This window comes from Rana temporaria, chromosome 2, assembly GCF_905171775.1.
Source record: "Rana temporaria chromosome 2, aRanTem1.1, whole genome shotgun sequence".
NCBI classification, from domain to species: Eukaryota; Metazoa; Chordata; class Amphibia; order Anura; family Ranidae; genus Rana; species Rana temporaria.
In genome coordinates, this window is record NC_053490.1 from 376,090,044 (window position 1) to 376,115,615 (window position 25,572).

At 39.9% G+C, this 25,572-nt stretch overlaps 1 protein-coding gene across 3 annotated transcripts in view; it reads left to right on the top strand.

Moving 5' to 3' along the window:
• Positions 1-25,572, top strand: part of ACACA (acetyl-CoA carboxylase alpha) — a 510,335-nt gene that overhangs the window by 102,108 nt on the left and 382,655 nt on the right. For all 3 annotated transcript variants that reach the window (XM_040337823.1, XM_040337822.1, XM_040337824.1), the window contains 7 exons: positions 705-808; positions 2,992-3,073; positions 6,643-6,788; positions 9,444-9,594; positions 15,593-15,727; positions 19,246-19,392; positions 21,463-21,651. In XM_040337823.1, the coding sequence (XP_040193757.1) occupies positions 705-808; positions 2,992-3,073; positions 6,643-6,788; positions 9,444-9,594; positions 15,593-15,727; positions 19,246-19,392; positions 21,463-21,651 (954 nt within the window). The remainder of the gene's footprint in view (positions 1-704; positions 809-2,991; positions 3,074-6,642; positions 6,789-9,443; positions 9,595-15,592; positions 15,728-19,245; positions 19,393-21,462; positions 21,652-25,572) is intronic.

Below are 25,572 nucleotides of genomic sequence, written 5' to 3' on the forward strand. Positions count from 1 at the left end.
CTTTACTGCGTCAGACGCGTGTACGTTCGGGAATTCGCGTATCTAGCTAATTTGCATACTCAACGCGGATTTCGACGGAAGCGCCACCTAGCGGGCCAAAAAAAAAATGCAGTTAAGATCCGACGGCGTAAGAGACTTACGCCTGTCGGATCTAATGGATATCTATGCGTAACTGATTCTAAAAATCAGGCGCATAGATACGACGGCATATCTGGAGATGCGCCGTCGTATCTCTTTTGAGAATCTGGGCCACTGTGAATACTCTATTCTTCCCATGTGCTTTAATTTAATAACCATTTGTGAAGGTGTCCATACCAGAAATATTTAGTTGAAATGAGAAGGACTTCTTAACCCTGTTTTGGGTAAATGCTGTTTTTATGGTGCAGTAAAGCCTCCTAATGCTGATTTTATATTCTGTAGAATGGCTAATGGCTAATAGCTTATTTTGCACTGTAAAAGTAACTGGTTGCCATGGAGAAGAGTAACCCGCCTGAATTATTTTCCAGATTTTTCTGGGGTTTTCAAATGTTTATATAAGATCCTCTTTTGGATTTAGATGGCACCATCAAATCCTGGGAAACAGACACAAAAGAATTGTACAGTATTTTTAAAAGTATATTCAGCATTACTAAATACATGCATATAAAAATAATACGTTTAAATAATTGCTTGTAGATTTTTAACTTGACTTTCTATTCTCCCAGGCTGAGCGTCCAGACACTATGCTGGGAGTTGTATGTGGAGCATTACATGTGGCTGATATGAGCCTCAGGAACAGTGTCTCGAATTTCTTACATTCATTGGAAAGGTAGGTGTAAAGGGCCTTTTTAGTATCTTTACAAGTCTTCATGATTCAATTCCTGATCAGTCACAATATACAACAACAGTGTTACTATTCAGAAAAGCTCCACCTGTTTTCATTAAAAAGCCCTTCTTGAATTCCATTCAGTGACTTTGCTTAGGCTGAAATTATGTCATCAATATGTCGCAGATAGGAACATGCATTTTCTCAGTCGTCTTTCCCCCTGAAATTGGGAATACTGTGATAGACATACTGGATTAACATCAACTTGCTGGTCAGGATTAACCAGAAAGTGACTAGTGTCCCGGGAGCCACACATCAAGACAAGACTTGCTGTATGATAGTCAATGGCAGTCTCATCCTGGACTGATGGCAGGCCATGCCCCCAACACGTTTTATCCTGCCCACCGGAGATTGTGTCCCCATTGGAAGACTTCCCCATGATTACCATATTTTTCTGGGGACAACCCAGCAGTTGAGATTTTCTTATTTAAAGGTGTGACACAGATACAATATAAAGACAACATCGCATAGCAAATAAATGGTAAAAAGCGCAATACGCACAACCAATACTCTGTGTTGGATTGCAATATACTAGGGCATATACAAAATGCAATAAGAAAAATTGAACACAGGGAAAGGTTTTTTTTTTTTTTTTTGCTATGACAGCTGCACACCAGAAGACTGTGGATCTCACACCTGTCTCCTATTAGCCTATGTACTGAACTGTGTTTTTTCCATGAACTATTTTTGCTGGTTCTATTAGAACTTTTTCACATTATAGTTTTTTAGTGGTTTTTGTTTATCTTTTGCACATATACCTCCCTGATTTGAGGTGTAGGGAGTTCTTATTTATGTATATGGTATATATATATATGTATGCAATTTTTTACTTGATTATCAGCGCAACACAATATTTTCTTATTTATATGGGTCTGTGAACACCACTTTTTAATAGACAGAGAAAGAGAAGGAGGGAAAGGCGAGAGGAAAAAAAAGGGGGGGGGCCTGGGTTGGGTGTGTGAGGAAAGAACTGAGGTGAGGAAAAATAGGGGGGGGGTGCGGGCGTCACCCCCAGGGAGACAAGATCAAGCACCAAAGAAGCAACAGAAATCCCAAACGATGGCTCTTAATCATGTGTGTTGGAAGAATTCGTCAGAGAAGCGGAAAAGGTCACAATAAAACTATCTAGGCTTTTGTTCCTCTGACTGAAGCCCTGTACACACGATCGGATATCTGATGGAATCTGATCCAATGGATTTTTTTGTCGGATATCCGATGAAGCTGACTTTCATCAGTCTTGCCTACACACCAGTCAAAAATCTGATCGTGCCAAAACGCGTTGACGTACAACACTACGACGAGCCGAAAAAAATGATGTTCAATGCTTCCGGGCATGCGTCGACTTGATTCTGAACATGCATGGATTTTTGTCGGATGGAGTTCCACACAGACGATCGGATTTTTCTATCGTTTTTTTATCCATAGGAAAAATGTAAAACATGTTCTATTTTTTTTCACCAATGGGAAAAAAAACGATGGGGCCCACACAAGATCGGTTTGTCTGATGAAAACAGTCTATCTGTCTGTTTTCATCGGACAAACCGATCGTGTGTACAGGGTTTTATCCCATAAAGCAGAGGTCAGATCTTCAATTTGTTCAATGTCCTTCACTGTTGCGAGCCATTGGGCCACCGTTGGCATGGACTATTGCTTCTTCTTTTAACGGGGGGCACAGGCAGCAATAAAAACTGACAAGTGTTCTAATCCCTCTCCCCTCTATCCAAAACTAAAAATAAATACATTTGGCCTTTAGTTATACTTTAAGATGCCCGAAACATACAAATGTTTTCACTGTGGACTCGTTTAGTATATCCGAATGAATAAAATATTTTCTGAAATAGTTTTAGAAAGCCTCTTCTGCATGGCAACGCTGTTTAAATATAAATGAAGGTGTTCATTTCAGCTGAAGAAAATCAAGGTGTTACAATCTTTGAAATTTTGCTTTAATCTTCGAACCAGCTCTAGCAATAAGTGAGCTGTACTTTGGTTGCCAACAGATTTCAAATCGGCTCCATCTTGTATTATCTTTTTTACTGTACTGTGTTTGTAGATTTAATTATTTTCCATTGCTTAATTTGTTACAGAGTTTCCACTTCTGTAGTAATATTCATTTATTTCCTTTTTAGGGGGCAAGTGTTACCAGCACACACATTGTTAAATACAGTAGATGTGGAACTCATCTATGAGGGGAATAAATATGTGCTTAAGGTAATAGTGTTCTATGGTTTGAGTATTTACAGATTTCACTCATGTTACTTCTTTGTTAAGGGTCCATGAACAATGTCTATATATGCATATGTACAGTATGTCATTTAACCACTTGCTTACTGGGCACATATACCCCCCTCCTGCCCAGGTGAAATTTCAGCTTTCGGCACTGCGTCGCTTTAACTAACAATTGCGCAGTCGTGCAACGTGGCTCCCAAACAAAATTGACGTCCTTTTTTTTCCCCACAAGTAGAGCTTTCTTTTGGTGGTATTTGATCGCCTGTGCGGTTTTTATTTTTTGCGCTATAAACAAAAAAGAGTGACAATTTTTAAAAAAATACAATATTTTTAACTTGTTGCTATAATAAATATCCCAATTAAAAAAAAAATATATATATTTTTTTTCTCAGTTTAGGCCGATACGTATTCTTCTACATATTTTTGGTAAAAAAGAAAAAAATTGCAATAAGCGTCTGGTTTGCGCAAAAGTTATAGCGCCTACAAAATAGGGGACAGAATTATTATTTTTTATTATTATTTTTTTTACTAGAAATGGCGGCGATCTGGAGCGCGCGCGGGGAACGCCCTAAGGGGCGGACGTCAATTGACGTCCAGTTGGATTTTCAGGTCCGCGCTGTAGCCGTCATTCGGCTATAGCGCGGGTCTGAAGAAGTTAATATAGTCATTGGCCTGTTCTTGTTGGGACAGTTAAATCTTGTATCAGTTACGATAACTTATGATAAAAGCAAACTTTGTGAATAATAACAGCCTTTATTGTATCTGGTAGTAACTAGTACTAGAAGAGCCATAATGCTGGTGGAAATGGTGTCATATTTTCTTTGTCGTCTATTGAGGATAGACTTATACTGTCAGGTTATACTGCTGCCTGCAGGAGAATTAGAAACTGGCAATAAAAAAGCATTTGCCGACACAGGATAACCCCACCAACAACCATCATGCCTCGTGTTCTCAGGAAAGAGGGTGTGTTTTTTTTAGCTTTGTTCTCAGTTTATTTTGAAGATGCGTATGATATTGAGGCCGCGTACACACGGTCAGACAAAACCGATGAGAATGGACCGAGGTTCAGTTTCATCGGTCCAAACCGACCGTGTGTAAGGCCCATCGGTCCGTTGTCCTTCGGTCCAAAATTTTAAAACATGCTTTAAAATCGAACCGATGGCCCGCTGCCCGATTGGTCAAAACCGATGGTTAGTACAGAAAGAATTGGTTCAAAACCCGTGCATGCTCAGAATCAAGTCAACGCATGCTTGGAAGCATTGAACTTCATTTTTATTCAGCACGTCGTGTGTTTGACATCACCGCATTCTGACTCAATCGGTTTTTGGAACGATGGTGTGTACGCACATCAGACCATCAGGCCACTTCAGCGGTGAACCGATGGAAATGGCCCGTCGGACCATTCTCATCGGTTTGGAACGACCGTGTGTACGCGGCCTAACAGCTGCTGGCCGATTCATGCTGGATATCTTAATTCCTGGAAGTCTCCCCAGTCAGCAGGTTTCCCAGATTTTACTGCCGTTTTATCTGTGATAGCACCGAATTTCTGGAAGTTGCTCCAGTCATTTGCAGCTGCCAGTAGATTTAGGCAGTGGAAATCCTGTTCTGTGTTTTATTTTTTTGCTACAAGAAAATAGCTTTACAATAGAACAATCCTTTTTTCTTTTTTTATACAATTAAGTCATTATATGTGTATATAGTATATCTCCAATGTACTAATGCAAAGATAATGTATTAGGGAAAGGCAGTGTAAACCAGCATTTTTCAACCTTTTTTCAGCCATTTAACCACTTAAGACCCGGACCATTATGCAGGTTAAGGACCTTGCCCCTTTTTGTGATTCGGCACTGCGTCGCTTTAACTGACAATTGCGCGATCGTGCGAGGTGGCTCCCAAACAAAATTGGCATCTTTTTTCCCCCACAAATAGAGATTTTTTTGGTGGTATTTGATCACCTATGCGGTTTTTATTTTTTGCGCTATAAACAAAAATAGAGCGACAATTTTGAAAAAAATTCAATATTTTTTACTTTTTGCTATAATAAATATCCCAAAAAAGATAAAAAAAAATTTTTTTTCCTCAGTTTAGGCCGATATGTATTCTTCTACCTATTTATGGTAAAAAATCGCAATAAGCGTTTATCGATTGGTTTGTGCAAAATGTATAGTGTTTACAAAATAGGGGATAGTTTTATGGCATTTTTATTAATAATTTTTTTTCTACAACTAATGGCGGCGTTCAGTGTTTTTTTTTTTTTTTGTGACTGCAACATTATGGCAGACACATCGGACACTTTTGACACATTTTTGGGACCATTGTAATTTTCACAGCGAAAAGTGCTATAAAAGTGCACTGATTACTGTGAAAATGACAATGGCAGTGAAGGGTTAACCACTAGGGGGCGCTAAGGGATTAAGTGTGCCCTAAGGGAGTGATTCTTACTGTAGGGGGGCGTGGCTGTAGGTGTGACGTCACTGATCATCATTCCCTATATCAGGGAACAGACGATCAGTGTCACTGCCACACCTCTCCCGTTCTTCAGCTACTGTGACCGATCGCGGGACACCGGCGGCGATTGGGTCCCCGGTTTCCGCGGGCATGGTCACGGAGCTTTGGACTGGGTCACAGCGGCACACTCTCCCTTTACATCAGAGGTCCAGTCCAAAGGTGTTGCTTGTTTTAAAGGGAAACGTGTACATGTAAAGGTAAATCGTTATTACAGTATAATAATAATAAAAAATAATAAATAAATATATATATATATATATATGTGTGTGTGTATGTATATATAATATATTATTTTTCTGTGTTCATAGTCTTCAGATCAGTGAACTCCCAGTGAGCTATTTAGTCAATCACCAGTAAGTTAATTCAGCTGCTTCCCACCCGACCACTGTACATATACAGCTCGGTGGGAAACGGGGCACGTCCTCCCAGAAGCACGACTCATGTGCGCCCTTGGGGGTGCGCAGTGCCACGATCTGTGACCGATGTGTCCACTGGACACGGGGGATCACTGATATGGGTAGAGGGCTGATTTGATTGGCCCTGGTGCCATATGATTGATCATAACAATCACTGTAATCACATTAAGAGTAGTAAACAAGGGGTGTCGTTTATGCCATTGTTTACTACTGTGATCGGTCACAGTGATTACATGGTACAGGGCCAACCACATTGGACTTGTACAATGTGATAGCTGTGGCTAATCAGAGCTATCACAGTAGTGCTCTATGACTTGGTTAGTAAGGGGGTAAAAGTGTCCGGTGTTGAAGTGGTTAAACAGGCTTTTGATAAATGTAGCTTTATACTTAAACAAAAATGTTAAAAGCAAGAAAAACTGTGCATTTATCCACATTGTGCATGTGTTCTTGATTGTGTGTTTGTGTTTTTTTGTTTTTTACTTTCGTTCTGTTTATGTTGTGTAATGCTGCCGGTTTACAAAACAAAGATATTTTAATCACATTTGCAGATACTTTTTATATCATTTATACTATATGTAATGAACTGACATAACTGTTACTCATCAAATTGTTTTGTGATAAATTCAGGTTACACGCCAGTCTCCAAATTCTTATGTAGTGATTATGAACAAATCGTATGTAGAAGTGGATGTGCACAGGTTGAGTGACGGAGGCCTGCTTTTGTCGTATGATGGGAGCAGCTACACTACATATATTAAAGAAGAAATTGATAGGTAACCCTCATACCCCTGTTTTGTGTTTCTGTCTGTATTAGATAACAATCATTTTGGAATCTCCAGTGTTTTTCTATGTAAACGCAAAGAGTGAGAAAAGAATAGAAGCTTTAATAATTTTAAAATTGTCCAGAAGGTGGCTATATATATATATATATATATATATATATATATATATGGAATGATCAGCCCCCGACCTGGCTGACTATAGTTTGACTGGGAGATAGTAATGTGTCTTTGGACACTCAGCAATTTGTACAGGCCCCCAATGGTTCAGAGATCTTGGTTGAAGAATCAATAAGCAAGCCTGGACCTTTCCAAATTATGGGTGATGCACTTACTAGAGCAGGCTAGGGCCTGCTTGGTTGACATACTGTACATACACACGAATACTGTATTTTTTTTTTTTTTAATTTGTGTATGAGGACTTAAAGGATGTCCATCTTCAGATATATATGCGGTTTATTTTTTCCTTATTCAAAGTTTTTATTGAAGACAAATTTTACAGGGGGGGTTATAATGGTTGATATCATGGCTTTAGTGACTTCTCATAATGGTGCAGCAATACATATGTGTTGTTTCAATGCTTTCAGGTTCATGTAGCATTGTCCAATAAGAAACACAAATTCTCAGAGAGAGAACGAAAAAAAGGGAAGGGAATCAAATGTCAAACGAAAGGAAGAGGAGAAGGGTCAAGTCGGGCTATCACCTTAGGATTGCAGGTCAAACCCAACTCAAGAGAGCCAGGGGCAGCCCAGATGCAGAGGTCTAGCAATTGCTGGTAAAAAGTGCTTGATAGGTACCTAGCGATAAATTTATCGCAGTATAGTTTGCAGACATAGGGCCAGATCCACGTAGATAGGCGTATCTTTACATGGGCGTAGCGTATCGTAGTAACGCTACGCCGCCGCAACTTTGAGAGGCAAGTGCTGTATTCACAAAGCACTTGCCTCTAAAGTTACGGCGGCGTAGTGTAAATCTGCCGGCGTAAGCACGCCTAAATCAAATGAGGAACAGGGGGGCGTGTTTTATGTAAAATAAGCTTGACCCCACGTAAATGACGCTTTTTTCGTACGGCGCATGCTCAGTATCACGTTGAATTTTGAAATTAAATTACCCCTGCTCAATGCCTAGATGATGTGAACGTAATTTACGCAAAGCCCTATTCTCGGACGTTTTACTCAAACGACGGAAAATTCGACGCTGGCCCAACGTCCATACTTAACATTGCGTACGCCTCATAGAGCAGGGGTAACGTTACGCCGAAAAAAGCCTTACGTAAACGACGGAAAAAAATGCGACGCATGTTTTGGAAGCATTGAACTTCGTTTTTTTTCTGCACGTCGTCGTCTTTTGCGTCACCGCGTTTTGACACAATCGTTTTTTTAACTGATGGTGTGTAGGCACATCAGACCATCAGTCAGCTTCATCGGTTAACCGATGACAACGGTCCTTCGGACCATTCTCATCGGATGGACTGCGTGTGTATGCAGCCTAAAAGAGCTATTGCAGTGGTTTGCCTTATGGCTATCAAAACATGAGTTATTAGGATGAATTGCTGCTTTGTCCTTCTAGTTTCATAAGAAGCACCTTAGTGAGATTCATAGATATGGGAACTTGTAATAGATTTTAATGCATAGTCTAAACATCTTGAGCGAGGCCATTGAGAGAGACGTCATCCCACACCAGCATGCCCTGCTCACAGTCTGAGGTTGCAGCTGGAGCCGGCATTTGCTGTATATAGAAACAAGCATGTAATCCTTTGTAAGTGTATTTTTACTGTTTCTATAATAAACTATCTATGGTTGTATGAGATGTGGCACCTTCCTATCTTCCTTTAATGGCAAATACTGGCAAGTTGGAGATTGTTCTGAGTGGATGGCAAGAGGATAGTTATTCCAGACCATCTGAATGCAAATTGGGCATACTTACATACAAAATTTGTGTATTGTCATTGTGTATGCTTTTTTTATTTTATTTTTTTTAGCAGCATTTTTTGAGTGAGTACCTGGTTTCCTTATAAGATGGAGGACACTGGGCGCTACGTTTTCTTGTACCATAAGATTTATATAGCACATATGCACTTTTTGCTGCTGTTCGATACAAAGACTTTGGTATAAAACATTCATTTTATATGAATTCACAGACTTTTTTTTTTTTTTTTTTTGCATTTTTATATAATAACTCACAAGAAACTTTATAATTGGATGATGTTTACACTTATTGATGAATTGATTGATTCACTAGAAAATAAATTGTTGCACTTGATTACATTTTTTTACAACTATTTATTCATAAGTTTGAAGGTCCAATTGTGAAGCACAGTTGCCCTATTGCAAATATGTCCGAAGGATTTTTTTTTTGCAACGGCTGCTGTATTTGTTTTGTATCTGTGGCTCGAGATTATCATGTCTCAATAATTATTGGGCAATTGGACATGACCTCCAAGTATGGAAAAAGGTCTTAACAACCCATAAAACAGTCAGGGTAGCCCCCTGATATCATATGTCATATGTTCTATTCTAAGAGGGACATAGTACCATCGGGTTAGCATCTTATAATTGGGTTTCAGGGCATTCACATTTTGAGAGGGAACAATTTGATGGTGCACCATATTTTGGACCACATTTCAGGATGCTATTTATTTTTTAACAGATACCGCATCACTATTGATAATAAAACCTGTGTCTTTGAGAAAGAAAATGATCCTTCAATCCTGCGCTCTCCTTCAGCTGGCAAGCTTATACAGTATGTGGTGGAGGATGGCGGCCATGTGTTTTCTGGACAGTGCTTCGCTGAGATAGAGGTATCATAGAATAGTCCTTAACTTATTACATACTGTATGTTCTGTTTAATTTTATCCTATGTGCAGTCATATTTACATAGTAGGTGAGGTTGAAATAAGACACAAGTCCAAACTATGCGTGTGATTTTATGTCAGTATTACATTGTATATCCCTGTATGTTGTGGTCGTTCTGGTGCTTATCTAATAGTTTTTTTTTTTTTAATTATTGATGCTCCCTGCTGAAACTACTGCCTCTGGAAGAGAATTCCACATCCCTACCTCTCTTCAGGCCCCGTACACACGGCCGAGGAACTCGACGTGCCAAACACATCGAGTTCCTCGGCGTGTTCAGTCCTGGAGCCGCCGAGGAGCTCGGCGGGCCGAGTTCTCCCATAGAACAACGAGGAAATAGAGAACATGTTCTCTATTTCCTCGCCGAGGTCCTCGTCGGCTTCCTCGGCCGAAAGTGTACACACGGCCGGGTTTCTCGGCAGAATTCAGCTCTGAACCGAGTTTCTGGCTGAATTCTGCCGAGAAACTCGGTCGTGTGTACGGGGCCTTACAGTAAAGAACCCTCTAAACAGTTTAAGGTTAAACCACTTTTCTTTTAATTTTAGTAAATAGCCACGTGTCTTATTGAATTCCGTTTCACAGAAAAGTTTTATTCCTTTTATGGGGTCACCAGTACGGTATTTGTACATTGAAATCATATCCCCTCTTAAAGCGGGGGTTCACCCAAAAATACATTTTTAACATTACATTCAGCCGAGTTGTCCTAATGACAATCGGCTGTTTTTTTGTTTTTTTTCCCCGTACATACCGTATTTCACCGCCGCTTCCGGGTATGTCTTCTACGGGACTGGGCGTTCCTATCTGATTGACAGGCTTACGACCGTCGCATACAGCGCATCACGAGTTGCCGAAAGAAGCGAACGTCGGTGCGGCTCTATACGGCGCCTGCGCACCGACGTTCGGCTTCTTTCGGCAACTCGTGACGCGTAGTATGCGACGGTCGGAAGCCTGTCAATCAGATAGGAACGCCCAGTCCTGCAGAAGACATACCCGGAAGCGGCGGTGAAAATAAGGTATGCACAGGAAAAAAAAAAAAAAAACTGCCGATTGTCATTAGGACAACTCGGCTGAATGTTAAAAAAAATTTTTTTGGGTGAACCTCCACTTTAAGGGTCTCTTCTCCAGAGAGAATAAGTTCAGTGCTTGCAACCTTTCCTCAAAACTAATGTCCTCCAGACCCTTTATCACATTTGTTGCCTTTCTCTGGACTCTCTGCAGTTCCAGCACATCCTTCCTGAGGGCTGGTGCCCAGAACTGGACAGCATACTCCAGGTTCGGCTGGACTAGAGTCTTGTAGAGCAGGAGAATTGTCATTTTATCTCTGGAGTTAATCCCCTTTTTAATGCATGCCAATATTCTGTTTGGTTTGCTTGAAGCTGCTTGGCATTGCATGCCCCCAGGTCATTTTCCATCCTAGATTCCCCCAGAGGTTCTCCCCCCAGTGTGTAGATTGCATTCATAGTGTGAATTTGATATCCAAGTACATCCAGTAAGTATTTATTTTAGAAATGACTTGGAGACCAGAGCAGACTCTTCCTTGATGTGTTCTGTAAACAAATTATGTAACTGAAAGACTTGACAGACAAGTTGTGAGATATAAGTAGTCCCTTATGACACCTGAGGCAAACTATGTAAAGTTACAATCACTTCCTCAACATGTAAACACTAGTAGGTAGATAAGGAAGTGGTTGGGTACTATGACAACCATGCATTATACTCCTACAGGATCAATCTAAGCAGAGGAACTTATGCTTGCACCATACCAGTAATATCTTTTAAAATCCAATACAGTTTTGAAAATAATCCTTGTTGCTGGGAAAAGCGAACCTAAATATAAGGTTTATGTTGTAAACTGTACTGTTCAAATATTCATTGGTTTTAAATAAGCATTTTAAATAAATCAAGTATATTAGAAATCATGTTTTACAAATTAATTAATATAAATCTATTCTGCATAAACGCAGGTTAAAGCGGAGGTCCGCCTAAAAAAATAATAATATTAAAAGCCAGCAGCTACAAATACTGCAGCTGCTGACTTTTAATATATGGACACTTACCTGTCCAGGGCGCCCACGATGTCGGCAGCCGAAGCGGATCTGTTGCTCGGCGCTATGTTGCTTGGCGCCGATCTGTTGCCACCGCCATGCCGCTGCCATGCTCGGTGAGGAAATCAGGAAGTGAAGCCTTGCGGCTTCACTTTCTGGTTCCCTACTGCGCATGCACGTCCTCACTGGTGCTTGCTGTCTTCTGGGACCTGTGTGTCTCCCAGAAGACAGCGGGAAGGACAGTGTAGGCGCAGGAAGTGACGTAGATCACCTCGATCACTGAGGTGATCTATGCCCGGAAGTGGGAGAAAATACCTGTATTACACAGCTATCTGCTCCCTCCTCCCCCTGAAAGGTGCCAAATGTGACACCGGAGGGGGGGGGGGGTTCCAAAAAGTGGAAGTTGCATTTTTGGGTGGAGCTCCACTTTAAGAACTGTTGATAAATGAATTTTCTTATTTAAAATAGTATGGCCTACACTATCTACCTGTTGGTAAATAAGCCATTTTCTTCTGGCCCATTGTGTTTATAATAATATCTGACACAATGCTATTGAGATGGCAAATTCTGAATTAATATGCCTCTTTATATGTTGGCAGAGCCAAGCATAAACCATTGGTTTGGACTGTATATATCATCGTTAATAGTAAAATTGTTTGTATTTAAATTTCTAATTAAAACACCCTACAGTAGCTGTTTTGTTGCAAACCATATGTGTTTTTATGTAGTAAAAATGTGTTTTTGAAATGTGTTTTTTGAATGAAAATGTAGTATATTTGTATATACATTTAGCTTTTTTGTGCTAAAACTGTTTTTATTGTAAGCTCCCATTGCCCCCTGCCTCAAGTGTCAACTATCGCCAACGTTTATACTTTCTCTAACCCTAAAGTATGCTGTATGTCCAGGCATTACTCAAATGTAACACAAACCTCCATGTCCCCTTGTAGATCATGTTCCAGCATTTTTCATTTTTTCCCCCCTTGTTCCTGTGGAGAGAAACCCCTTTCATTACTCCTTGTGCCATTATGAGAAGGCTTGTATAATTCTTGCAGGGGCAGCTGCAGGGAGTTAATTTCCTATTGACATAGCCATGCGCCCATAGCTACATCTCTCAAAAGTCCTTTCCCTACACAGAGTATTTGGGAAGGCTTTTTACAGTTAATGCAGCACCATTATTTGCAGAGAACGAAAATAAAATAAGCATGTGGAGAGAAGTGTGGGGGATTGACGAGTTCTGTAGTCCAGTAGGCAGAACTGATCAAGATGGCTGGGATTTCAGTGCAGCAGAGGTACTGTATTATCGGCCCAAACAGGAAGTGAGGAACACAATGAATTTTTGGTAGATCAATAGGCATTATTCTATAGTTTCAGATTTTGTAAAGCAGTAAAACATGGAGAAATGTACTAAATATGTTTTCTCTTTTTTAATTTGCTATCACATACATGTCACCTATCCATTAAATGAACAATTTACCGACCAACACCTACATTTTATCCCCATCATTAATACTTAACCCTTACCCTTAAACACCTGCTGCTGCCGCCAATATAAAGGGTACTCTCTATGTCTGATTTAAAATAATTTAATATTATGAAGAATAGTGTTAATACTTCATGCTAGGTGGGAACACCTAAAAAACCAAGGTGAATGGAAATAGGAAGTGTCGTGTTTTTTTTTAACCATTTCATGTGTACAATGCATCAAAATCTGTGCCTATGTCTTCTTCTGGAAGCCTTATGAAAGGAAAATGGGTTTCATTTTCCAAATATGAGAGGATAGTCACCTCCAGACTCAAGTGTGAAAAAAGTCTGAAGGTTCTTGAGAATTTCTCATTATTAGGATGTCAGATAAAATCAGCATTTATTTTTCATTTATTTTTTATTTTAGCATTGTCCATAGTTTTAGCACAAATGGTAGTATCAAGCTTGCTCCCAATCTCGGCTGTCATTTCTAAAACTAAACCTCTATGAAAAATAAGTATATTTAAAAATAATATTTAACTACTTTGACTTCAAATTTCCAAACACATCTGAAATGTACATTTTATAAAATCCTCCCGCATATTGCACTTTCCATTTGTTCAACACTCAATGGACGTTGCAATGCTTTTTTTTAGTCTAAGTCTATTGTGAAACAACTTAATGAAGCAAGGGAACAAAGCTGATGTAGCTTGTTCAGGTGAGGGACATAAGAAATAGATTTTCTGCTTGACAAGTCATAATGCTTCCCTCATTGCAATCACATTGTATGAAACGAGTAACCAACTGGGAAAACTGACTCAGCATACTAGTGTGAGCAAGTGGTACAAATTGCCCTTTTTGTACTATAGCTAACTGAAGCAAAAAAAATTCCCAATATAAGGTTAACATTCCATTGTAGTAGACGAAAAAAACGTAAACCCGAACTCCAGTACAAGTAAAAACGCTCCCTTGTAGTGGGGTTGCACTCGCACTGCAATGGTTGAATGCTCATATTTATTTAGGAGATTTGGAGAAATAGTTTTGCTTACCCCATCCTTTGCTCCAGCAGGCTCCTTTGTGCTACTAGACCAGTCCTAGCAGCCTTTTCTCCCTTGCACTCCTGCAATCTAAGTTCCTTTGGTATCATCATGACCAAAGCCCTACATTGGACTTGAGGACGCTGAGGAACAGTCCACTGCTGGAGAATAGGAGATTGCTGTCTGCTGGAAAAACGGGTAATTAAAACTGCTTTTTCTACCCCCTAGACCGAAATAAGCAGTTTTTAACCCTTGCAGTGCAGGTACAGCCCCTCTGCAAGGGAGGATTTAAATTTTTCCTGGAGTTGGTTTGTAAAGAGGAGCCTTAATCTCACACTTCAGAGATACAGCTATGAGGCTTTAGGCACAGGCTCTAGGCACAGGAGTAGAAATGCAACAATTAACATTTCTACATTTTCCTATAGCAAAGTAAACCTTTACTTTTTAAGTTCCGTTTCACTTTAATTCTAAGAACATTTGTAAATGGCAATAGCCATTTTCATAGGCCAATGCAACCAATCAATCTTGACTCCAGTTTGAGTAATTTAACCCTGTAACAGTCAACTGTGTAGTGTGTATTGGTATGTTATGCATTGTCTCTTTGTAGTTGCACTGGCTTTTGACTTCTTCTATGCGAAATATAGCTTTTAGGTATGGGGAACCATAGAGTTTTCAGCAGAATGCTCTGCAACATTTCATGTCACTGTTCTTGTTACCAGTGAGCCAAACCTAAACATTTCCCCGTGGACACAAAAGTCTGTGCAATGATAATGGATAATAAAATACTTTATCACTAACTCAGAGGAGGGAAAGTCTCTTATAGATGTGAACTCTACTAATTGAAAAGAAAATGTAACAACCCCTTTTAAGACAGATCGGCTTGGTGAATGGATGTAGCTCTACTTGTTGGCTCAGGTGGGTGATAAAGGGTAGGGGGAAGGGGAGAGAAAGAAAAGATATTTATTTATTTATTTTCCTATTTTTGGCTGTTGGATTTTTATTTGAGTATATGACCAAGAAGAAATTGATCTTTAATAACTTTATGATAGTGGAGATTATAATACTGGATTAATTGGTTTTAGCTTGGCGGAATGTGATACTCAATATTATGGTTTAGCTATTAAACATGTGTGTTCTAATGATTGTAACCTCCTTTTTTGTTTTCTTTTACTTTTGAAATAAAAGATTTAAAATTTAAAATACTTTATCACTATTTTGCCAGGCTTTACAATATGAGTTTTTTTTTTATTAGAAAAACTAAACATATTTTTGTTGCATGCTTTTGAGATGTCTGTATGAACATATGTACAGTACATGTTCTGTGCATACAGTTTTCTATTTTTGAGTATGTGTCTGTGAGATGGATCAGTGCAATATATATATTTACAAATGTTGTTTTGTAGGTTATGAAGATGGTGATGACCCTGACAGCCGTGGAGTCAGGATGTATACACTACGTGAAACGCGCAGGTGCTGTCTTGGAACCTGGATGTGTAATTGCTAAACTTCAACTAGATGACCCCAGCAGAGTGCAACAGGTAGATCAATGAAATATGGGCAACACTTTGATGGTCTTCTATTTTTGTCAGTAGTTTTATGTATATGCCTTGGTAGTTGCTAATGATAATGCTCAACTAGTGATTCAAAAGGACCAACTGGTTTTCCTTTTCTTTGACTCCATGAGCTAACATGTACTTCGGATCTAACAGGCATTGTATAAAAAAAATGCAACAAAAGTTTACCAAAACCAATCTAATAGTATCTCAGTTTAAATGAATCTAAAGCCCAAACTGTTTAATATAGTTTTGGACAGGGTAAAGAAGTATTAAAACCCCTGTCAGGTATTCTACTGTCTGTATGCTTGATGGGGAGATTCACCTGCTTTATTTTTTCTTGTGACCCTTGTCTCTGATAAAGAAAGTGATGGGAAAGCCAACATTTTGCAGTTGTCACATAGACAGCTGTCACTGGAAAAGATGCCTCCATTGGAAAATTTCCCCTTTTTTAAGGGAAGAATATCCATCACTTTGCAGATATTTCTTCTTACTTCTTATGTATCTGGGACAGGAAGTTAACAAAAATTTCCTTGAAGGGATACACACAAGGAAAAAGACCCCAGGTTTTACCCTTTCCATACTTTACCCAAAACTAAATTAAAAAAATAATTTGGGCTTTACATACATTTAACTATTTATAATTAATACAAGGTTGTAAATGTGTTTCCAGTAAAGTGTATGTGAAGCCAAAAACGTTTTTTCTTTCTCATCTGTTGAGGAACACTGGAAGTATTTCACCTTCGAATGTACTGCTGACTACAAGTGGATTGGACACTGGCAACCAAAGAGTTGTAGAACAGCATAGAATAACCACTCCCACTGCTTACAGCATACCACAGTTTGCTAGTGTCCTGGGAGGATGGCCAGTTTTTATTTAGCTTTTCTGTGTAAAGAATTAACCTGTTTTTGCTAGTACCACTTTTTTTCTTCAACATTTATGTATTTAAAGATTTACTTTGTGAGTAGGCCGGTTGGGTTGAGCACTGGTAGCTACTTAATTTGCATAGATATTTGGGCGCCCTTTGTTTCTCTGTTTTTTGAAGTGACTATATCTGACTCTGAGTCACTTCAGTCTCTGCTTGATGAGATTAAAGGGTTAAGAATTTTCTTCTATTACAGTTTCAGTTCTTATTGATGCGCACCACTCTGAAACTGAAACATTGACCTTCTGTCTCCATTCTTCGGTCTTTTAAAGCCCCTGAAGTCACAAAGACAATTCCATTCAACACAATCCTTGAAGTCTTACTCTAGAGGGCTTTAAAACACCCCTAACATGCCTTGGATGCCCCCCAAACGCTTATTAGACTTGTTGGTCATAAAACAAGTTGACCTAGTTTCTGAGCAAACAGATGTGTCCTCCCCTGCAAATCAGGTAGTTTCTGCATCCGGATCATTCTTATAACTCTGGAGTCAGAGAGGTTCTCTCTTCTCACCTACAGGAAACTCCTATTCTCTAATCTCTCAGCCTGTCAGGCTGGGGAGAAGTGAAGATCCTGATCATTGGAGAATTCTTGTTTCCCAGTGTACATCCTGTTTCGCTATTGCTTAGCAGATCATCAGACCGGTGTCCATTTGGACAACACCACAGCCACAAGAAGCTTGGTAGTTTGGGTCCTGACGTGGGAAAATTTTTGAATTCTGGAACTGTTCTCTATACTCATCTCAGGTGCAGACAGTTGGGTGACAGGCTTCCCCAACTGATTTAATTTGTACATGGGGGAGTGGTTATACAACCAAGTGTGTTCCAAGACCTGTTTTCCTTCATATCCTAATTCAACTGCATGATTTACAGGTTTGTCTCCAAGTGCAGGAGTCCTCTAGCAGTAGCAGGACAAATGTACTTTGCTGACCTCCTGACTGTTAGGCCTCGTACACACGGACGGACTGTCCGCTGAAAAAGGTCCGCCGGACCGTTTTCAGCGGACAGTCCGCTGCCGGATTTCTGTCTGATGGTTGTACACACCATCAAACAGAAATCCGCGCGGACACGATACGCGGTGACGTGCATGGCCCTGGAAGGTCAATGCTTCCACGCATGCGTCGAATAAATTTTTGGCCGCTGGAAAACCGTCGGCTGGACAAATGTCCGCTGGAAACCTGTCCGATCGGCCATACACACGACCGAACATGTCCGCTGAAACTGGTCCGCGGACCAGTTTCAGCTGACATGTTCGGTCGTGTGTACGGGGCCTTAGAATTGTAAGGAGTCAGGGGCATCTCTAAATCTGTTATTCTTTTAATGCTTAAAGATAGGAAGAATTTTCCAGAAAGATCTAACAGGGGGCTTTGTCCCAGGTCTTTCCCTTATTTCAGATAGGATGGGCTCAGCACTATCTAGATCTCTTCCTTGCCATTTTAAATTAAGAATGTTAACCTTCTATCCATTGCACAAATTCTTGTATGCAGCTTTTACCTTGTTTGTTCCTTGTGATTTTAAAGGATCAAACACATTCTCAGCATTTTCAAGAATCACTGTTTTGCCTCCTTGGAGATAATTGTAGACTGTTTTACCCTCAAGGGTCTTTTCCTAGGTACTCATTCCCATTACGAGGTGAGTGTCTGACCGGACAGCCTTTCCATGGCTTAAACCCCATCTTTAATGGGACTGGGTGAGTTGAGACCTAGGGCCTTGTTCTGACCCAGTGGAGTTTATATTTTCCTAATTCAGGAAATAGTTTATCAGTCCCTCTGTTTGGCTTTGGTTCTCAAAGAGGCACCTTCCTTCCTTTTTGACTATGGTCCAGGTTGTGAGCCTCTCTCTCAGCTACTGACTACTTTTTGGTCATCCTGGATAGACCCAGCAGAGTGATCTGATTTCTTGTTCTCATTCTACTGCTCTGAAGGATTCAGCTAAACCTACTTTCAAACTTATAGTTTATAAAATAGTTTTCTTTCTTTTCTGTGAGGACACACTTTATTGGCCATGTGAGTGTTTGCTGTGTTGCCCATTATGCTCTCAGTACTGCTTTGTTACCTAACTAAGGCATGCTGGTAGTGGGAGGGGTTATCCTGGGCTGGCCTACATTTATGATTTTTTTGTTTTACCTGGGTTCAGCCCTCCTGTATGCGGCAGTACAACCCAAAGTTGAAAATCTCCATGTGTCCCCATATGTGGACCAATTAAAGGATTTTATGGTGAGTATAAAAATTCTATATCGCAACAGATGTATAGGCTTTACTTTGGAATGTATAGTTTAGTTTTTTTTTTTAGCATGTTAAAGTAGGAATTTATGCATAGAACTCCAGTGCACATGCATAATTATACTATAGCCATTATGAATATTGTATTATTAGGTCTCATGTAGACATAAGATTGGTTTTCTGATTAAATTATTGTAATTTTCTCTAAAAAGTAGAACTAGAGTTATTAGCTGACCCCTTTGTACAGTATATATTTATGTATACATTATCACAAGAGCAGCGGTGACTGGCTTTATGAAACATCTTAATTTTCTTTATTGTTTGATTGTTATGCTTCACATGGTATCTTTCATTTATAGGCTGACCTTCATACAGGAGCATTGCCAAAGATACACAGCACTGTACTACAGGGAGAAAAGCTCCATCGTATATTTCATTATGTTCTAGATAACCTGGTGAATGTTATGAATGGATACTGTCTTCCAGAGCCTTACTTCAGCACCAAGGTAACCCACTAGTTACATTTCCAGAATATAAAATATTTTTTGTGGAGAAAACATATCTTGCTTTTGTTTGTGCTAATATTAAGCAGAAAACATCTCAAAGATTACTTTTTGGCATGATATGAGGGAAATGGTCCAAAATATGTGAACTAGGTCAACATTCAGTCTGTATACGGCCTGTCCATTCCAAATATTGACATGAATACACATAAAGGAACAAAGTTAGCTTAGATATTGTTTGCTTGTAAAGATTTAGTACATGAGGTAAGTAGGAGAACCAGATGGTTTATTAGATTCTTGATGCCTGGCAGTAGTTTTGATACCGTGACTTCAGTTCTTTGAGTCACTGTTTAACCATACTCTAAATTCACTAGCTACATGCAGGTACTAACAGCCAGGCACCAATATTTTCAGTCAACGTCAACAATGACAATCCATGCATTGTTTTTCTTGGAAAATACTTTGTTTAAAACAGTAAAGTCTTTAGCATTGACATTTGATTATAAATCATATTTTCAGTGCAAACAATTAGCCAGGGTGTGGAAGCCCCCTTGTGTATGTATATGTACAGTACTTTCATTTAGCTTCTTTTACTAAAGTTGCCTTTGTGACAGGCCTGTATAGCCAGCCACAGGCTCATAGTCTATCCAAGGCACTTCTTGGCCTACCTAGTTCATGTAAAAAGATTTAAGGCCCATTAAAGTGTTCAAGGTTTCCCCCAGTACAATTATATGTAGATGACACATTAATCCATAAACGTTTGCTCTAATGCACAGCAGGATTCACCACATCCGATTCATATGACATATGAACCAAACCGGCTTTCCATGGAGTCAGTTCACATATCTGTGGTGCAGCGGCAGTGCGAATTCACTGGGAATTTAAAAAGAGTCCTGTGTGTTTTCTAAGCACTGCGGTGCGGTTCAGATGTAAATTCCAGGCTAATTTCCTTTTATGGGAGCGCATCTCAATCGCACATTTTATCAGTTTTGAACACAAATTTATATATATATATATATAACAGCGTGGGAGTCCCCCCCCCCCCAATCCATACCAGGCCCTAGGTCTGGATTTTAAAGGTGAACCCCATGGCAATTTTTTTTTTTTAATAAAATGGCATGGGGTCCACCCCAAATCATACCAGACCCTTAGGTCTGGTATGGATTTTGAGGGGAACACCATGTCAAAAATTAAAAAATAAATGACGTGGGGGTCCCCCAAAATCTGTACCAGACCCTTAACCAAGCATGCAGCCTGGCAGGCCAGAAAAAGGGTATGGTTCGAGTGCCCCCCCCCGTACCATACCAGGCCACATGCGCCCTCCCCAAAGCACTGGGGACAAGGCCGGTGGTTGTGGGGGTCTGCAGGCAGGGGGCTTATCGGAATCTGGATCCCAGCCCCCCCCTTGTGTGAATGAGTATGGGTAATTTCTTAAAACAAAAACAATGTCCCTCGGTGTAGATCTAGCGTCAATCACAATGAACGCTGCCAATCCCCAAAAAAAAGAGATCCTCTCCCACCGTCTGCCAACTCCGCTGTCTGACAGGTCCTAAATAGCTAAATTGTGGGGCCACATCACAATGTCATCTGGTGGCCCCGCCCCTTGTGACGTCATTGACCCAGTATGCACCAGTCATCAGATGTTAAGAATGTGGCGGTCTGCTTAACAACAAGCTATTGTTAAAGACGCCGAAAAAATTTGCATGTGAACCGTATTTGGAAATTGCAGCTGAACCGCTGAACAGCTGCTTTGGAAATTCATAATGAAAACGTATGGGAAATTTGCACAGGACATGTGTGAACCTCCCCTTACACTTTTAAAAGAAAACTGGGAGTTTGCTGACAGGAGGAAAGCACAGTTGTGACTGCATTAGTGTGATGATGCTCTTTCCTTGCCCTGCAGTGGTGAACAGTGTGGTCACCAAACTGGTTAGACTGCTTTGCAGCAGTGCCGGGGCAAAAGTCAAAAATCAAAAGCATTAGTCATATTTTGTAAGGTAAGTGAGCATTTTTACTTTAAGCCTAATATGTAATTTGATTGCTGTAACAAATATATATATATATTTTTTTTAGTTAAAAGACTGGGTGGAGCGACTAATGAAGACCCTCAGAGATCCATCTCTTCCTTTATTGGAACTCCAGGACATTATGACCAGTGTATCTGGACGTATTCCACCAAATGTGGAGAAAGCAATCAAGAAAGAAATGGCACAGTATGCCAGCAATATTACTTCTGTGTTGTGCCAGTTTCCAAGCCAGCAGGTAAAACTTTATGTAAAAACAAACTGCATGTCAAACATACATAGAAAGATTGTATGTTTTTTCCAGTACCATCTAAACAAGACACCCATAGCCGGGCACTATGCTGCAATGGCCATTGTGAAATTTGATTAGGATTAAATCCCCCATTAATTTTTTCAGTTGTGTTTATGTATAGAAATAGAACATTGACAATCTTTTTCCTACTTGGAGACATAAGTGAGATTTTTGTTAGAGTTATTCAATTGAGAGTAGAAGATGGATATCACTTTAGTGGAGAGAGGCGTACGTTAGCAGATATGTTAAAGAAATCATGAGGCATACAGGGTGGTGTTGGGGCAATTTACTTGGCTGCTAAGCATTTAACAAAATTGTGAACATTGTATAACACGACACTTTTTTTGGCAAAATTAAATTGTAGAACATGATTCTGAAAGAATGGGAAAAATACCCTCTTATCTGATTTTGAGGGCAACTAAAAAAGAAAAATGCATAACCATTTATATATAAAACCACTTTTTATTACAAAACTCTAAAAAGACATAGCCTTGTTAAAAACAGACATGGCCATATCCAACATGATTCTGAAAGGATTAAAGGGTGTATGATGGAATAGGGATTGGGATGATGCGGAACAAATAAAGGAGCTTTGGTAGGATTGTCATTTTGATGGCGTTCATGTTCCCTATCCATGATAGTGGGACCTATAATGGGAAGATCTGTTCATTTTTGGAAAGTTGTGTAGCTGGTTGCGTAAAGAGTGTGTTATGAGCGGGTAAGATGAATTCCCAAGTAATCAAGATGTGAGGAAGGTCAGATAATTCTACCAATACTCCTCTTTTTTTCACTGAAATTGATTGGAATACTTGGGGTACTTGGGGTAGTTACGGTGCAAACATTTAGTTTGAGAGGGTAGAGAAAATCTGATTTCTTGTAAGCCTATGATGTTGGCATGTCTGGAGGCATAATAAGTAAAGGCACATGTAGGTCTATGAGGAGAGTTAAAGCCCTGTACATGATGCAAGATAATGGTGAATTTTGAGGAAGCTATTCCAGAGGGTAAAGGGGAAAACATTTAGATGAAGCATGTTTCATCATTTAAGTATTTAGGGGTGACTATCACCCCAAATGTCAATGAATATATAGATACAAATATACTTCCTCTTGTAGGTAAATTTAGACAACAAGTTCAAATCTGGTGCAAATTTCCATTGACCATGATAGGGAGAGCAAACCTGGTGAAAATGGTGTGGCTGCCCCAATTGTTGTATCTACTACACAACTGCCCAGTCTGGTTGACATCAAAACTATTTAGGACAATGGATGCGACTTTCAGAGATCTTTTATGGAAATATGGAAAACCAAGAATTAAACTAGAAACTCTGCAACAAGCAAAAGATAGAGGGGGAATAGCAGTCCCTAATTCGAGACTATATTTCATGGCAGCACAACTTCAACATTGGTGTGGATGGGAGGAGTTAGATACACAAGACCCCATACAGAACATACTGATGACTCAATTTAAACCATCATCATTGGTACAGCAAATAGTCTCCCACCAATTTTATAAGAAGAGAAAGATTCCAACTTTTCATTTAATCCATAGATTATGGGAAACAATACATATTACTACGCATCATAAGGGATACACAAGACACATGCCAATATGGGACAACTATGGTTTATCTGAGCTGAACAAATTACCAGAATTTTTAGAATGGAAAAAAGCAGGGTTAATCTTTCTCTATCAATTGTTTGAAGGGGATATGCTACTGTCCTTTGAAATATTGAAAGATCATTTCCAATTATCAAACAGTAATTTCTATCAGTATGTACAAATACGACACACTTTACAAAGCCAGACCTTAACATTCCAACTACATAATAACCCATCAGAGATTTTGATGAAGGCAACTTCAATACGGTTTATGAAATGAGGATTAACCACTTAAGCCCCGGACCTTTAGGCAGCTAAATGCCCAGGCCAGGTTTTGCGATTCGGCAATGCGTCGCTTTATCAGACAATTGCGCGGTCGTGCGACGTGGCTCCCAAACAAAATTGACGTCCTTTTTTCCCCACAAATAGAGCTTTCTTTTAGTGGTATTTGATCACCTCTGCGGTTTTTATTTTTTGTGCTATAAACAAAAACAGAGCGACAATTTTGAAAAAAATGCAATTTATTTTACTTTTCGCTATAATAAATATCCCCCAAAAACATATATCATTTTTTTCCCCCTCAGTTTAGGCTGATACGTATTCTTCTACCAATTTTTGGTAAAAAAATTGCAATAAGCGTTTATCGATTGGTTTGCGCAAAATTTATAGCGTTTACAAAATAGGGGATAGTTTTATTGCATTTTTTTTTTTTACTACTAATGGCGGCGATCAGCGATTTTTTTCGTGACTGCGACATTATGGCGGACACTTCGGACAATTTTGACACATTTTTGGGACCATTGTCATTTTCACAGCAAAAAATGCATCTAAATTGCATTGTTTATTGTGAAAATGACAGTTGCAGTTTGGGAGTTAACCACAGGGGGCGCTGAAGGAGTTATGCTTCACCTAGTGTGTGTTTACAACTGTAGGGGGGTGTGGCTGTAGGTCTGACGTCATCGATTGTGTCTCCCTATAAAAGGGATGACACAATCGATGCGGCCGCCACAGTGAAACACGGGGAAGCCGTGTTTACATACGGCTCTCCCGGTTCTTCAGCTCCGGGGAGCGTTCGCGAAGGGGCGGCTAGAAACGAAAAGCCGCCCCCTCATCCCGGATCACTCCCCATCGATTTCCGACCGCCGCATGTAGCGGGGAGGTCCTGATCGGACCCCCGACCCGCGGAAAGGCAGGGACGTACTGGTACGCCCATATGCCTGTACGTGCCACTCTGTGGACGTACATATACATGCGGCGGTCGTTAATAGGAGACCTTTACCTGATTCTGCTAAATGCAGAGAAGGTAGATGGCCAGGCGAATAGCTTTATCCATTGGCAAAAAAACCTGATAGACCTTAGTGAAGAGGAATGGAAATGGGCTAGGGAGATCCTTCCCGAGGTATCTATTTCACCATCTCAGCAACTGACCCAACTTTTTATACTACATAGAACCCACTACACTCCACAAACATTGTATGCCTGGGGAAAATATACATTGCCTCTATGTCCGCGATGGCTCCCTTATTCATATGCTGTGGCGCTGCTCTAAGCTCCATAGATATTGGGACAAAGTGTTTCTGACCTTGAATACAATATGTCAGACAGAAATAACAAGTACCCCTAAAATAGCAATATTGGGAATAATCCCAGATGGAGCTTTACCTACAGAGATGTACACAAAGTGGACTAGATCTTTCTATCTTGCTTGTAAGCTCATTTTACAAAAATGGATTGCAACAACGCCACCAACCCACAAACAATGGTGTAATAAAATAAATGATATATTAAAAAGAGAAAGACTAGCATATAAACACAGAGGAGTCCCCCTAAAATGTAATAAAATATGGTTCTATTGGCTTGACTCTAGTAACTTATTTTATAAGGGTTTATGTGGGGAGGTTGGGGAAGAGGAGGAGGGGGTGGAGGTAATAGGTGGGGGTGAGGAGATTGACTTATAATAAATTAAGGAGCAGAGAATAATATGATATAAATGGAAATGGAATATTGTATAGAGGTGTATGTTTGTTGTTGTTTTAGTTTTGTTTTATGCCGCGTACACACAACCGTTTTTAATGTCATGGAAAAAACGATTCTTGTCAAGCCTGCCTTGCATATGCACGATCGTGAAAAAAAAGATGCTTGAGCAAAGCGCGGTGACCCACAACACGTATGACGGCACTATAAAGGGGAAGTTCCATTCGGATGGTGCTACCCATTGGGCTTCTTTTGCTAATTTCGTGTTAGTAAAAGTTTGGTGTGAGCCGATT